A 15,410-nucleotide genomic window follows, 5' to 3' on the forward strand; every position below is an offset into this window, starting at 1 on the left:
CTTTCAATAGAAGTGATTATAGGGGCAAAAAAGCACAGTGTAGTGCAAGTCCCTCATTTTATTGACTCCAGACCGTTCGCCTTTTAGTTTGTATTCCAAATGACGTCAATAAATAGCTTCAAAGGTTGGTGATTATTACTATTCCACACTGTAACTACGCCTTATAGCGCAGCATCTTCGATATGATGCTGGTGATTACTGGTGTAATCACCAGTTTTATAGCATACCTCTCTTTATTCCCTCTGTTCTATCTGGGTTTCTGTAAAGCAGCCTGGATACTATTCCAATTGTAAAAGATACAAATAGATAGATAATAATAGATTACAGCAAACCTATAAAGCTTGCACAGGCCAACTGTGATGGCTGCGGTGTGTTCGCTCCTGTGTTATTGGCCAGTGTCCTGTTTACCCAGCCTGTCTGCTACCTGACAGAATTACACCCTTAGCTCAATGAAGGTTATGCCAAACTGTCCTTGTGAAAGTCACTTTGCTGCATGGTGAATTATTGTGGCCTCTGCTGAGGTTTGCACTCGTTGCCCAACAATGAACAGATCAAGAAGACCCCAGTAACATATAGGCCCTGTACTCTTTATATCTTACAGTAAGAGAATGGAGGTTTTTCATTGTGTCTGTGTGTGAAAGGATGTTCTCCATCCTGTGAGCTCTGTGTTATCCATGCTGCAACACTGCATGCTGTTTGGTTCACATCTTTATAGAGGCCATTTATTTATTCTCTGAATCCTGAATATAACTCTTACAGCAGTAAGGAGGGTTTTTAAGAAACATGTCTACAGTCCTGTCATTTTATTAATTTATTTACCCAAAAGCTGCTGCAAACATGACAGGAGAGTTGGGAGAAGAAAGGAATGACAGAAGGATGAAATGAGTTTTAGATTTATAATCCCCCCAGCCGTGACCTCTATTTCCTGCAACTTGACATCCTGGGGAAATGTCATGTCAGACTTGGATTGGCCAGATTCGATGGACAGGAGAGAGACGTCTCCACACACAACATGAAAAAACACTCACACACACACTCACGACACTGTCAGTGTCTGCAGCAGTCCCTTGTTTTGTCATGCAATAGTGGTTTATGTTTCTGTGAACACCCATTATGTCTGTTTTTGATCCAGTTCCATGTCCATGTGTAGTATTATACTTAAGTGTTTTTTTTCTGCTAGACATGTCATCACAGAAAATCTCCTTCTGAAGGATGTTTTTTTGCTTCCAGGAAGATGAAAGAGGATTATGTAATTGTATGTTATGGAGAAAGTTTAAGGCCCTGAAGTGTGTGAGGATGATTTAACCAAGCTCTTGCTGGTAAAATGTAGCTTTGCCAGCTTAAATTCAGTTTAGGTACATGTTAAGGAGTCAATTTAATTTTTGTGGCTAGCGCTGTTCAGTAAATGGGGAAAGGGTGGGTATATGCAGTTTGTAATGCAGAGGATGTTGCTGAACCCCTGCAGATAATTTCGGATTTTCGGATTTTATTTTCAGAGATGTGTGGCCTCATGTTAGTCTTTCCATCTATTGTAGTGATGACAGCAACAGTTGCCCTTCCCTGATCGTTCACAGTCAATCAGTTTGCAGCAGAAGATTGGAGGAGCATGTTTTCTCTGCCGATCTGTCAGTGTTGGTTTCTCTCATTGTGTGGGAGCAGCCTTTGACCTGCTGCAGACAAACGTGTATAGAGATGAGGCTGAGAGCCTGCTGAGCCTGCCGCACTCCTATCATTAACATGGAGAGTCACGCTCCCCCTCTGCACCAACCATTATTTTCTGTTTCTGTCCTTAAGGAAAAAAAAACATGCTTCATCTCTGCAACCCACATTTGCTCCTTTTTAATTTTACAGCTAATAACCGAGGTCATGGATCTTCCAATTCATTCTTCTATTATGCGATTTCTTGTAAAATTATTATGTTTTTTTTCAGTCCAGATCTATTCTGGCATTAATTTTAGCCTTGTCAATAGCAAAGTGATTTTTATTCACCACACTGAGCCAACTGTTTTATTTGGTGGTTTTTGCTGTAGTTGGTGTTCAGAGGAGGTGACAGTGTATCACAGAGAAGGGGACACACAGGTTACCTGAGCAAAGCAGGCAACAGGGTGGCTTACACGAGGCTTTGAAATAAGAGGCTTGTGTCTAATTGTTTCCTTTAATTCAGTTTTTAATTTCCCCCTGAAAGCAGAGATTTTTTTTTTGGTCAGTTACAGACTCGTTTGCTGTCTGTAAAATTCAAGCACATTTGTTGGAATTTTGATTTTTTTTTTTTAGAATTTTCTTTATGTTATGAGGTAGTAAATTATAAGCTTCTTATAAGATTTTGGTTTATTTGATATTTGGTCGATGATCGATGGGTACCAGAAACAGGCTTACCTTGTGTGTATTTACAGATGTTTTAAGTAGAGCACCATATCTACATACAGAGCCGTATAGGTGATGAACAAATGATCAAATAAACGCAACATCATATTATCACTATGAATAGACACAGCCATAATGCTGTTAGTGCACTTCCTCACTAGTACCTATATGTCTAGGCCTACCTTTAGATCTGAAGCCTATCCCAGCTATCTACGGGTGAGAGGCGGAGTACATCCTGGACAGGTCATCACAGGGCTGATAAGACCCAGATATTCTCGAACAGGATATGCCGTGTTTTTTTTTTTTTTTGGTGCGGAGTAGTCCAGTAGTCCGTGCTGGCATAAAACTGGCTTGCTTGGTAACAACAGCAACAGCTTCTACTCCAACAACTAGAACATCTTTTACAACTGCCACAATGCCAGTCCAGTACTGCTGCTGTTGTCTTCTGTGTGATCAGATTGTATACTGGCGATCTCCAGTAACACTGAGACAATATGAAAACAGATCGACCATCCAACACTTCCACTGATGCAGATAGGTTTAAAGCACATCAGTTTGACAAAGGTGAAGTTTCTGTTTTTCAACAAATTCTTTTAACATTAGAGGTTTTTTTAGTTCATACTTTTTGTGGTAACTTCAATACTCGAGTCTGTACTTTAGATAAAGGATTGGCTTAACCGCTTCTGTCCTAGAACCTAAATCTAAAAACGCCAGTGTTGGCACTTGGGACCTGCCTAAATCTCTGCACCATTCCTGACAGCAGTCAGTTCCTGTGGAGCCTCCCCCTGCCTGAGGGAGACTCAGAGGTGGCTGAGCGGTGCAGGTTCTGTCTGTGTGCGCCTGACTAGAGATGAGACCCAGTTTTCTCTGACAGAGCTTTAATTTTATCTCTTTCATATCTTGCTCACCGGCTGGCTTGTTTGTTTTGTAGCTGAGGCTTAAATCTTTGCTGCCAACTGTATTTGCATGATGTCAGTGTGGCTGTCATTGTATTCTGAGATTTTACCCAAGCAAAGTAGAAGGCGAGAGTTTTAAATGGAAAAAGAAGGACCTCAAATACATTTTCTACATGTATTTGAGTTTAGCTGCACCGTTCTGTCATATTTGAGTCTGTTCACCAGTCACTGATCTGTGGTTTGTTGTTTGTGTTGCAGAGAGAGATGAAAGAGCAGCTGGCCACCCTGCAGGACAGTGAGCGAGGACACACTGAGGCCCTGCAGCTCCTGCAGAGGCAACTCACTGAGACCAAGGTACTGTTACAATTTTATACAGAGCTGGACCAACAGCAGCAACCATTTCCCTTTGGGACCACAATATTGATTTTAAAAGTTGTGTAAATAGACCGTTTTGATTACAGTCCAAAGATATCTGGTTGCAATAGAATCTGCAGCTATGCTGCATGTTGTGCTATTTGTAAAGGGTTAACTCAATGTTGTAGGTAGTTTTGCAGCTTTTCAGTCATTTATTTTTGTTAATAAATAATTTAGTCCATTAAAAACAAAAATCAGAAAATTGTGACAAAGCTGTCCCAAAAAATGTCAGTGGAGTACATTGTAGATTTGAGAAGCTAGAACTTATTTATGTTTACTTTGCAGTGCAATCGTATCTGTGGAGAAAACAGAAAAAAAATGCAAAAAATCTGTTTAATTTGATTGCAAAAATAAAAAAAATTTAATCTCATTTCTAACCTTCACTGTTTAATCAAAACAACATTTTTAGGATTTTGTGCAGGAGAAAAGTTTGGTGGTATAATGTAACATTTAATAGAAAAATAACGACCTGTAAAATATAAATTGTAGAAGCATTTTTTTATTTCACGAGTCATGATGTTTCATTATATTATATACCAGCCTATGTCACAGTACATCAGAGCTGTATGCTCTGTTTATAGGAGCAGGAAATGCACTCACATGCACTCTCGTGCAATCCTTCTATTCTATTCTATTGTATTCTATTCTATTCTATTCTATTCTATTCTATTCTGTGTGTATATAAAAATGTCTTGTCAAGCAGAAAGCTCTGTTTAATGTGTGCGGTCATTCAGTCACTGATTGTCCATCTTCTTTCCTAACTACCTTATATTGACAGTTAAATTCCAACAAATAAATAGGTTTATTGAGCGACTCTTTAATCGCAACACCATGTTTTAATCAGTGAACCATGAGCATCCACTCAATATGTCTCTTACAGGCACACACACATACACACACATACATCGTCTCTCCTCCTCCTTGAACCTATTGAAAATGGTCTTTGGTGAAGGTGCCGTCTGTCAGTGTTATTTTTTTTTTTGTGCGCGCTGTCGCTGCATCACTTACCTTCTTGTGTGATCTCTGCACTGCAGGACCCTGTGCTGCCAGAGAGAGCCTGGCCTGTCCAATTCATCGACACACTCTTTAACTGTTAGATATAGGCCTTTCAGCTGTCTCCGCTTCTCACTCGAATCGAGCTGATCTCATTAGATTTACATCCATTTGCACAGAGTGCTCTGCCTGGAAGAGGCTCATGCTGTGACTGCATTGATCTCTGATGCATTTAGGGAGCTGACAATGAAACGTCTGCCTCCACTTCTTTTTTGTTTTGTTAAATTGTAGGTTGGATATTTTATTTTAGGGTATGGCTCTGAGGCCATACACAATTCACATTATTGCATATGCATTATAACTCTCCAAAACCTGCAAGCAAACTTTTTTAATAATGAACTGAGCTGCATCCACTACAAAGATTGAGGAGAAACACTGCAGCAGCTCGGCTCTCTTTATAACTGAATGATGTGGCTGCCTTGTACTCCAGTTTGAGCCCTTGGCTTGTGTGTGTGCTGGGGAGCGTCTTCGTCTGAAGCATACACATTGTGTCCTATTCTCATGCCCACCAGGGATTCGCTTGATAATCACATGCTCCCATGAGGGGTGGCCTTCTTGCACCCTCTCAGAGCCATCACAGCCTGCTGGGCCCAAAAACAGCAAACACGTCACTGTGACTGATAGCTGGGCTGCTGCAGTCATCCTCCTCCTCACCCTCACCATCCCTCTCCAACTCTTAACCAGGCAGGAGGGCTGTGCTGCAGCCCACCGTAATGTCATAGCATTCAAGCTTGCTGTGAAATAGTCATCTTAACAGGTTCCCACAGGCGATGTGAGCTACAGGAGAAACAGGCCTGCTGTTTGAGGGTGATTTACTGAATTTTTCAGGCAGGCGTAATTAACCCTCTGAACCCATGCAGTGTGTAAGCTTTTTTTTTTCCTTGTTCCCGTCACCGATTTATTAACAGTAGGCTCATTTTTCATGGTAATAGGAATTCCTGCTCTGCTGTGGGAACAGCAAAGATTCTGTCTGATTTTGGTTTAATCCAATAATAAAAACACAGGAATCGATACAACACTAAGAGCCCCCACAGGTGTTACCACCATCCCTCCTCTCCACAGCCAATTCCTCTCAATACAAACCTTATCGTAGCAGTTGAAACCATTTATCAAAAATAGGGTGGGCTTTATACAATGATCAATTGATACTAACACCTTGAATTTTCAAGATTTGTTGAACAGTCATTCAGCAGAGTATCTTTTGTTAATGCTAGTCTGGTTGTTGTTGTTTTTTTTTTCATTTGTTTTTTTTCGACTGACAGTGGCTCTTTCAGGTTTAAAGGGTTAACCGCCCACCTGAAATCCTCCTGTGTAGTTTAGAGAAGAGGTGAACATTCCCATCAGACCATATACTCATACATAATGCATAGATTCACTCACACTGTGGTTTAGAGGTCATTAAATGTCCTGTAATAACAGCTCCTCTTTAATGTGCATGTGTTTGGATATCTTTTAAATCTTCACAAACATGAGTTCAAGTTTTCCCATTAAAATGATGACTGTGAGGGGAAACTTTATTTAATGAAACATCTGAGTGTCCAGAAGCTTCAAACTGAAGCTCTTCTTTTCACGACACCCGCCTTTGTTCCGTCTCTCTCTCCCTCTCTCTCTTTCTCCGACTGCTAGCACTCAGATGATTAATTCTCTTTGATGTCCAGCTTCACATTTTTCCTCTTTAGCTACAAATCATTTCTTCGGCTCTTTAGCTTCCTCCTCGGTAGAAGGCTCAGTTCAGTCTGTGATAGCTTCGCTTCTCTGCCCGTCCACAGGTGTTTTAATCAGCCCACTTCCTGCAGAGGATCATCTCTGTGACCTGGTCATCGTTTGGAGTTATTTCTGTTATATTGTGTTTGTTTCTCCTCACTACTGCTACTTTTTCACCATGGAGGATTGCACACACACACAGCACCCACAGAGTGCCTCTTAAAATCAATACAAGCTGAATCAATGAATGACTGTTAATGTAATATTAACACAATTAGAGTACTGTGTAAGCCCTTGAAATATTGACCCCTGTGTAATTAACTATTAAGCTATTGTGACTGAAACACTTAACAAGCCCAGGCATTCCTAAACAGTCCAGCTGAGAGGGGGTTGATTTTTTTTTTTTGATTTTTTTTTTAAGTAGACCTTTTTATTTGCTTTTTTTCAGTCCTCAGCCAAGAGTCTTCGTGCAACCATCGGGGATGCCTTCGAGCGCCTTCATCGCTTCCTGCGTGAGCGTCAGAAGAGCATGCTGGAAGAGCTGGAGATGGATACGGCCCGCAAGCTTGCCGACATTGAGCACAAGATCCAGCGCTACAGTCAGCAGCTGCGTGACGTCAAGGAGGGTATCCAGATCCTGCAGGAGCGCCTCAACGAGACAGGCCGACACGACTTCCTGGAGGGCGTAGCTGTAACTTCTGAGAGGTGCTTCTCCTGCCTTAAGTTTGCTGAAACGATCTTAACCATCACTACAAGAACATGCAGGTGTAAATACATTTATTTAGTTGTGCATTCATGGCAGTAAAATTGTTGTAATTAGAATCTGCAGCGTGCAAAATGTGTGTTCTACTTGCTATTGAAATTTAAGAGAGAGTGCAGATTTGAGCAACAGCGTTAGCTAATCCCCCCACAGATGGAGTATTAGGCCTGAAATAAACCAGCTGGAATGTTTAATCTGGGGGGAGCACTTGAGGATGATTTTAATTGAACAGTTTAATATCTTACAGCAACTTGATGAGGTTACTTGGTAGAGTTAATGAGAATGGAAGATTCAAACATCACAATGTCTTTGACATTGATAATTGCTTGGTACATGAACTTATCTTTAAAATGTAAAATATACGGTCCCTGAAGCTTTTTAGTTATTAATGTCATGTTGCACTGGGAATACTGTCAGTCTTTGCTGTAGGGTTCACAGCCACCTGACACTGTGTCAGATGTTTGATGGCGCCACCACTATCGACACAGCGTTAAACAAAATGACAAAAGAAAATCAAATTTAATGTGTAAGTTAACATGAAACTAAAAAAAAAGGTTTTTCAATTTTCACCTTATTATTATTGCTACAGAGCAACTGTAGAAAAGCCCCTGGTGGGTCTTTCCTAACGTAACCATCCCACTCAGTGTCCCGCCTGGACACTGCATGTAAGTGCACTGAGTGATTCATGTGGGCGTTAGTATTGAATCATACTGTAATGACGATGGATGGGAACTTTCCTCCGTGCGATTTCAGATTCACGAGGCAGTTAGTCACCTGTTAAATATCAATAATGGCAGATTTTAGATGCACAATCCAGATTCATTATGTGAAGCATTTATGTTGTGGGTTAAGAAAGATGCAGCTTTATGTGGAAAAAGGGGAGCAAATTGGATTGAGAGTGTTATTGATCTGTCTGTCTTGTTTCAGGATTAAAGGGAAGATACATGAGACCAATCTGACGTATGAAGACTTCCCAACATCCAAGTACATGGGGCCCTTACAGTACACAATATGGAAATCACTCTTTCAGGACATTTCACCAGGTATGTGATCAAGACTAGAATGTGAGTCATATGTTGCACCACAAGTGTTAAAGGAATACTTAAACATTTGCTCTCTTGCCAACCCAGATAAGCAGATCAATACCACTCCAGTCTCCCTCCATTAAATATGCTGGAGGACAGTTAGCTTAGCTTCTTCATGAATGAAGAAAAAGGGGAACAGTTCACTGTAGAGAGGTGAGCTAAATCAACAGAAATGACGTTTATTAAATAAACTGTGCCAATTAGAGGAGAAAGGGAGAAATTGCTTGAGTCTCTCCCTTTCTTACAGATTTCATTATGTATATTAGACCTCTACTTGATCTTAATGAATCACTGAGAATCAAAGAGGAGAGCAGTGGTGTTCCAAAAGTTGACCTAATTTGGAGGTTCGCTGAAGTTCATAGCATCTGAGAAAAAAGACCCTGCCTGTGCAAAAACTGCTGCATGTGGACAATCTTTTAGCACATAAGTAGTGAAGTCAATCACTCCTCTAACTCTTGACAAAAAAAATAACTAATAAAGTCCAAAATATCAAGCTAAAAACATCTAATTTTCCTTCAGTAAGACTATAATCTGTCAGTTGTGTAGGGAGTAGTCTTGCATTATTATTGCAGGGATGCTTTTGAGCTTCTCTTTCCTCTCAGTGATCAAACCTGGAGGGCAGTGATGCCTCCGCCTCCCACAGCCCTACAGCTATCACTCACTCACAGGAGATTATTTAAGATAATGTGCTGAGGATTTTTTTTTGTTCCCTCAATCAATTCTCCCATTTCAGTCGGCTCAGGGAAGGCCAGGGAGTTTTTTCTTTGCTCTCCCTTGACTGTCTGCCAAATGGAACAATTGGTTACAATCCATCACCAGTAGTTGCCAGAGATGCAACAAAGACATTCCTCCCATCATCCCTCATCCTTCGCCATCACTGATGGGGTAGTTGGAATAACTACTAGACGCCGTGCTGTTATTTTCCTCCTTATCATGTTCGGCAGGATAAAGTGGGATCTCATCTGATGGGTGTGCCTGAATATTTCATCCTACAACACCAAGAGGCTCAGAGGTTATGAAATTTTAATGACTTGATGGTAACAAACACTGAGGATGTCATTGACTGGAGGAGGCATTGTCCTGTCCGCTGGCCAGCTGCCAGACATTTCACCTCCATTTATCCCAGCTGATATAAATACACAGGAACTGGAAACATGCCTGTCCTACTCTTTCCTGAATCTGTTCTGTGTAAGTGAGCTGTTATTGTTCAGCCTGATGTGCTTCTCTAATAACTGAAAGCTTGCAGCAGGCATCAGAGCAGATCCTCCCTAAAACCACGTAACTGCACCGAGGAGCGGACTCCTACAGGCCTGAAACCTGTGAGCTGAAACTGCTCCTCCCTTTACTGCCTCTACTGCTTCAGCGTATTGTTTGCACTCTTAACACGGTCTGATAACGCTTATACTGAGCCAGCCTGTCAGACACAGGAGAGCACTTGACTTTGAAGCTTCTAGTTTATGCATGAAGCTAAAAAGAGATGATAAAAAATAAATCAAGTTGCACTCTCAGTCACACAACCCATTCTCCTGGACTAAGAGCTGAGCAGCAGATAGGTATGCCTCAGTCATATCTTACCACAGGGCATGGCTTCAGTCATCTCCTAATGTTGGTAGCAGTTACAAATATGCAGAATTTTGTACATTTTACCCATTGTACTGACGTCTTGTGTCCCTTTCAGGCAATAAAACTAAACTTGACTTTATATGAACTGCAGTACACTTGGACTCAATTTTTCAAGATACTTACCAGGAAGGATGTTCTTTGAGAACTTGCCGCAGTTGTCCAGTGTGGGTGTAGGCTGCCTGTAATTGTAGTCTTACCATGTTGTGTTGGTAACAAAAAAGGCCACAGTCCCTCTTTCAGAGACATGTCTGAGCAATTTATTTGTCCACCTGCAGCCATTTCCAACTGAGGAACTGAAAAATACAAAATATACAGATATTAATACATTTAATGTATTTCCTTCAATCCTTCAAAAATCACAGATAAATAATCCTGAAATAAACATATACTTAGGTAATCATGAAGAAATGTGACATTCACAGTATGTGCAGCATGATTTGTAACATCACTAAATTCTCCACCCTGGCAAACAGGCTCAGCATGTCAAGCTACACTGCTGCTCGGACACGACTTCATTTCACCTCCACCCCAATTAGAAGTTTAACAAAACAAAAGGCCTGAAAGAAAAGAAAAAAACACCAGACTTCCAGCTTTGGTTTAGCAACACTTACTTTGCTCTGGACTGTATACCAGAATCATGGAGGATGGAACCATGTGGCGAGTGGAGGAACTGCAGCCATGAAGGGCGCTGCTTGGCCTCAGTCTGTGATTCCTAACCAGATATAAACAGTGAAATCTTTTCACAGATTAGTTCCTTGTGTTGAACCCACCTCTCCTGCTGCCTGGATTTATTTACTTCCTGTCTGATAAAGAAAAACAAGGCACTAAAAATGGCTGCAGTTCTCACATTTGGCCAAGCTGAATCATATATGTTTATGTTGCTGCTTTATTGTTTCCTGTATTTAAACCCACAGCTTACCTGTTTATCCACCAGCTGAAAGTAGCAGCTGTAAGTAAATAAGTGCTGACTATCTGTACTGAAACTGTCTCTTCCTTTGTCTTTGTTTTCTTACTCAGTACCAGCAGCATTGACCCTCGACCCCATCACAGCCCACCAAAGACTGATTCTCTCAGACGACTGCACTATTGTGGCCTACGGGAATCTGCACCCGCAGCCTCTGCAGGACTCCCCTCGCCGCTTTGATGTGGAGGTGTCTGTTCTGGGTGCAGAGGGCTTTACATCAGGTGTTCATTACTGGGAGGTGATGGTGTCGGAGAAGACGCAGTGGATGATCGGCGTGGCCAACGAGACAGTGAGTCGCAAAGGCAGCATCCAGATCCAGCCAAGCCGTGGTTTCTACTGCATCGTGATGCATGATGGGAACCAGTACAGCGCCTGCACTGAGCCCTGGACCCGCCTAAACGTCAAGAGCAAGCTGGAGAAGGTGGGGGTGTACCTAGACTACCCCAAAGGCCTGCTCATCTTCTACAATGCAGATGACATGTCCTGGCTCTACACCTATCGCGAGAAATTCCCTGCGAAGCTCTTCCCCTACTTCAGTCCTGGGCAGAGTCACGCTAATGGCAAGAATGTGCAGCCACTGCGAATCAACACTGTACGCCTTTAAGAGCTACACACATCTGTGGTCACGATAGTATAAATCATAGGTGAAATCACTGGACTTCAAAAGATGTTCAAGGTATCAGTTTAAATTGTTCAGTAGGGTGTTTTTTAATTATTTCTTTCAGTTCGGTGTTAAGAGTTGTGCTTAATGTTGCTCTTAAATCTTTTTTTTTTATTTTTTATTTTTTTTCTGAATCAACCGTACAGTGACGGCTTGCACTTGAGTCTCATTCCACATCTTTAATTGAAAAGGTGTCACTAAATGGAGACAGAGCACCCTGGGATCCTCTCTGAGGTCCGTGGCAGCAGTGAAATGAGTGATACTACAGTACCTGTCTGAGACCCACCTTGCACACTCCCAGGGGGACAGCTCTCCGTATCCTGCTCCCAGCTAGGCAGACTGGACATCCCCTCTCTCTCTGTCCAAACAAGTGGACAGTGAAGACCAGCCACTCGTCACTCTCTCTGCTGTACAGTTGTCTTAGCTTTGTTTGTGGAATGTGATCAACAGCCCTCGGCTCTTGTTTTGGCTTTCAGTTAGCCACCTGTTCATCCTGGACTTCTATCTGTTGGCACTTTTTACTTCACTCTGCTACCATGAGGTTTATTTGTCCTGCAGGTCACATCCACATGTGTGTCTGTACAGTCTTTATCATTGCGAGGAAAGCTCCAGTTGTTTGTGCACCAGCGATCACCTAAATCACTGAACAAATGAATGATAACACCTGCATCCACTGCCCAGTGGACAGCGTGTTTAGGGGTGGAGGTTGTGCAGAAGAAATGCTGCTTTTTGTGGAGTAGGGACTTTTATCTTGGTATAGAAGGTATCAAGGTAAATAGGAATACATTTTCTCATCATGCTGACTCATGTTTATGTCCCAGCCTTTCCCTCGTAAACAGCAGAATGTTAGCCTTTAGCTAACACTTACCAGCCTGTGATGCTTTGTCCTAAAGGATGATTCTGGTATTTTAAATCTGAACTGTATTTAGATTATGTTGGAAACAGGGCAGGACCTTAGACAACTTTAACAAAAAAGTCTCTCACAAGCTATCTTCACAGTGTGAAGCCTGCAATAGATGTTTGTATGATCTAAAAATCCAACAAAGAGCCCGGCTGCTTCATAAGAACGCATGGGTGGTTGTCCAGGGAAGAGTGTAGCTTCATTACAGAGGTGGAGAACAGGAAGCTTTCTGTTACATAAAAAGGATTTAAAAAGCAATTCAAATTTTATTTTCTAAATTTGGCCACAAAACAGAGGAAAAAAAAGAAAGAACTCTTATTTTTTGGGTGACAGCTGTCGATGTGACTGGTTGTATGCCACCACTTTGTGTATATTGAGCTTTGCCACACTATTTCCCAATTAAACATCCTGTTTCAAAAGTGGAGAGAGGAGCTGTACATGCAATACTATTTGCTAAAGTATGTTTACTGACTTGGCATCAAGACACATTTAAAACCCAACACAGAAACTTTTAGTGGACTGCACGCAAGGTCAACATGTGATTACAATGCAGCCACTTCAATTCCATATATTATTGTTATTATTATTAATCATTTGTAGGTGCCCAGGTCCAGGCCTTTGAATCAGTCCTTTCCACAGAGAGGAGAGGCTGCATATAGAGGAAAATGCATTTTAAAATACCAGAATAAGCCTTTAATATCACACAAATACAGAATGACACTAAGTACATCTGATTGTAAAGCTAAATCTGAAGAGTGACTCATCAATTAATGCTGAGAAAAGCTACACAGATTCTTCTCTCTCATTTAAATATAAATTAAATTGAACTATTATGTGGAAACGATCAAATAAAATGGTGACGGATGGATGAATGAGCTTGTGCATTAACATGCTCTTGTCTGTGACAGGCATTTCCAAAGCTGCTGCTGCTGCTGTGTTACGTAATGATAAAATCAGTGATAATTCCTTTGAGGCTCAGTCGTGTTCATGTCTTCACCCCACGTGCCTCCAGTGCTCTCGTTAATCATTAGTTACACACAAGTCCTGCAGAATCTGCTCTTAGAGGTTTTTCACCCTTCAAGCCAAGTCTAGCATTCTGTGGTCGGAGGAGATGTGCACGCGGGTATGCTCGTGCAGCTATAACTTTAAATCCAGCTTTGGTTGTGGTTGATAAAGCCCATCTGGCACACCAAACATACCAGTGTAGCGGCCAAAAGTGTTTATTGCAAAATACTTTGAGATCAGGGGGATCTCAGCAGATTTTCCTTCTTTTGAAAATCTAACAAAAAAGAATCACTTCCACCCTCCTTTGCCACTGTACGTCTTTGCATTTCTATTGTCTGTGTGTGTCCATTTTAAAGAAAATGCGGGCAGTGCCCTTGGTTTTTTTTATAGGAAGTGGTTCCGGTATGTGCAGTATGATGTGAACCAGGGTCAAATTGTGAGCGTCTGCAAATTACTCTTGGTGTTTGTTGTAACTTGCACGGATCTGCAGAGGCCTGCTGCGAGTTACTCAGAAGTTGAATTAACCCAACAGAAGACAACCGTAGCAGTATTCAAATATCTTATCTTAAACATCTTGGAAAAGTACATCAAACAGAGCTGGAGCTCCGTGCAGGTTATGTCTCATTTTGACCCTGGTTTGGTGTCGCAGATGTCTCTGTGGTCTGCTTCCTGTTTGAATATTGAGAAGGAGATTATTGTGAGGTGGTGTTGGGTTCCTGGTGATGGTTGAAATGATTATAATGATAACTATGACACTTTTAATGATTATAAAGATGATTGTGTCTTCTGATGATGGCCGCTGAGCACCCATCATTGTGTGAACACACTCCAGTGTGCTTCTGCTGCTGGAGGTTTGTGGGAAATGTTTTAATGTACAATAAATGACTTCTAAAACCGGATGGTTTCATCAACCTTTGTTTTGTTTTGTATGTACAGCAGCCCTGAGGCAGCACAGTGTTTGTGATCTGATGTCTCACTTCAGAGTGTGGTATCTATTAATCTGTGACACACGATTTTATTATGGCTCTGATAAAACAGCTGCTATTTAATGTGGAGCCTAAACAATGAGGTCGGTGTGTCACAGGATGATTAACATGCTTTCTTGGTCCAAACTTTTTACTCTCTCAGGGTCGTGTGGTAGCAGCAGGGGGAGCAGAAGCGTCTCAGGCCGAGAAGATCTTCATGTTAGGACACGGGCACAAGGACATGAGCACTGTGGCAGGTGAGTTCCTGTCTGTCAGAAAACATGATCTACCACATTAGTATGAAAACAAGAATACCTGTATCAAATAAAAACCCTGCAAATGAAACGTGTCCGGGAGGCAGATGAATCCTGTCTGAAATGTAGGGATGACATTGCCTCTGCTTGTCAATACCTGCTCCTGTTCAGAGAGCGTTTCATGCCAGACATTTTTAGTTAAGATGTGCCAAACTCTCAGCTCTGATACAAGCTCTCCAGCAGGGAGGTGGGAGGCTCTGCGCACTTTCATTTTTCCAGCCCATTCTGGCTTCAGCTGAGGCTCAGACGCGTGGCATGAATAAAAAAACACAAAAGAAGGCAGGTATTCCTCTCTGCAGGTGAGCGTTCAGTCGGTCCTCCTCATTTGCTTTTTGTCAGTGACGCATTTGAGTCAGTTTGTGCGTCAGAAACTTTGTACACTTACACTTCAGTGTTTTACACCAAAGCAGCTGAGCGTGTTGCATCATGATTTCAACAAAGTGAAGCAGAGTGACGTTTGTTCACAGCAGGCCCCTCAGGGAGACTGGCTTCATATTCTCCGTTTTCATTCTGGGTACTTTTCTCAGCTCGCTGCTGTGATTAGAGATGTAGGAGAAGGTGTCCATCCTGTAATAGACATTTCCACCTGAGGGGGGAAGTGTCCATTAAAGAGTCACTGAGCTCCCCTTTGAGAGACCCGTATCTGATTTCAGTCTGATGGGCAGGAGTGTAAGGTTTTTAATCTTGTAAGTGGAGGAGAA

General features: G+C 41.8%; 1 protein-coding gene across 3 annotated transcripts in view; it reads left to right on the forward strand.

Moving 5' to 3' along the window:
* Positions 1–14,329, forward strand: part of trim62.1 (tripartite motif containing 62, tandem duplicate 1) — a 30,512-nt gene extending 16,183 nt beyond the window's left edge. For 2 of the 3 annotated variants that reach the window (XM_028406424.1, XM_028406425.1), the window contains exons 3-6: positions 3,519–3,614; positions 6,880–7,196; positions 8,119–8,234; positions 10,917–14,329. In XM_028406424.1, the coding sequence (XP_028262225.1) occupies positions 3,519–3,614; positions 6,880–7,196; positions 8,119–8,234; positions 10,917–11,467 (1,080 nt within the window). In that variant the 3' untranslated portion in view covers positions 11,468–14,329. The remainder of the gene's footprint in view (positions 1–3,518; positions 3,615–6,879; positions 7,197–8,118; positions 8,235–10,916) is intronic. The other variant, XM_028406426.1, reaches the window with a different exon arrangement.
* The last annotated feature ends 1,081 nt before the right edge of the window (positions 14,330–15,410 follow it).

Source organism: Parambassis ranga, chromosome 5 (assembly GCF_900634625.1).
Source record: "Parambassis ranga chromosome 5, fParRan2.1, whole genome shotgun sequence".
NCBI lineage: Eukaryota > Metazoa > Chordata > Actinopteri > Ambassidae > Parambassis > Parambassis ranga.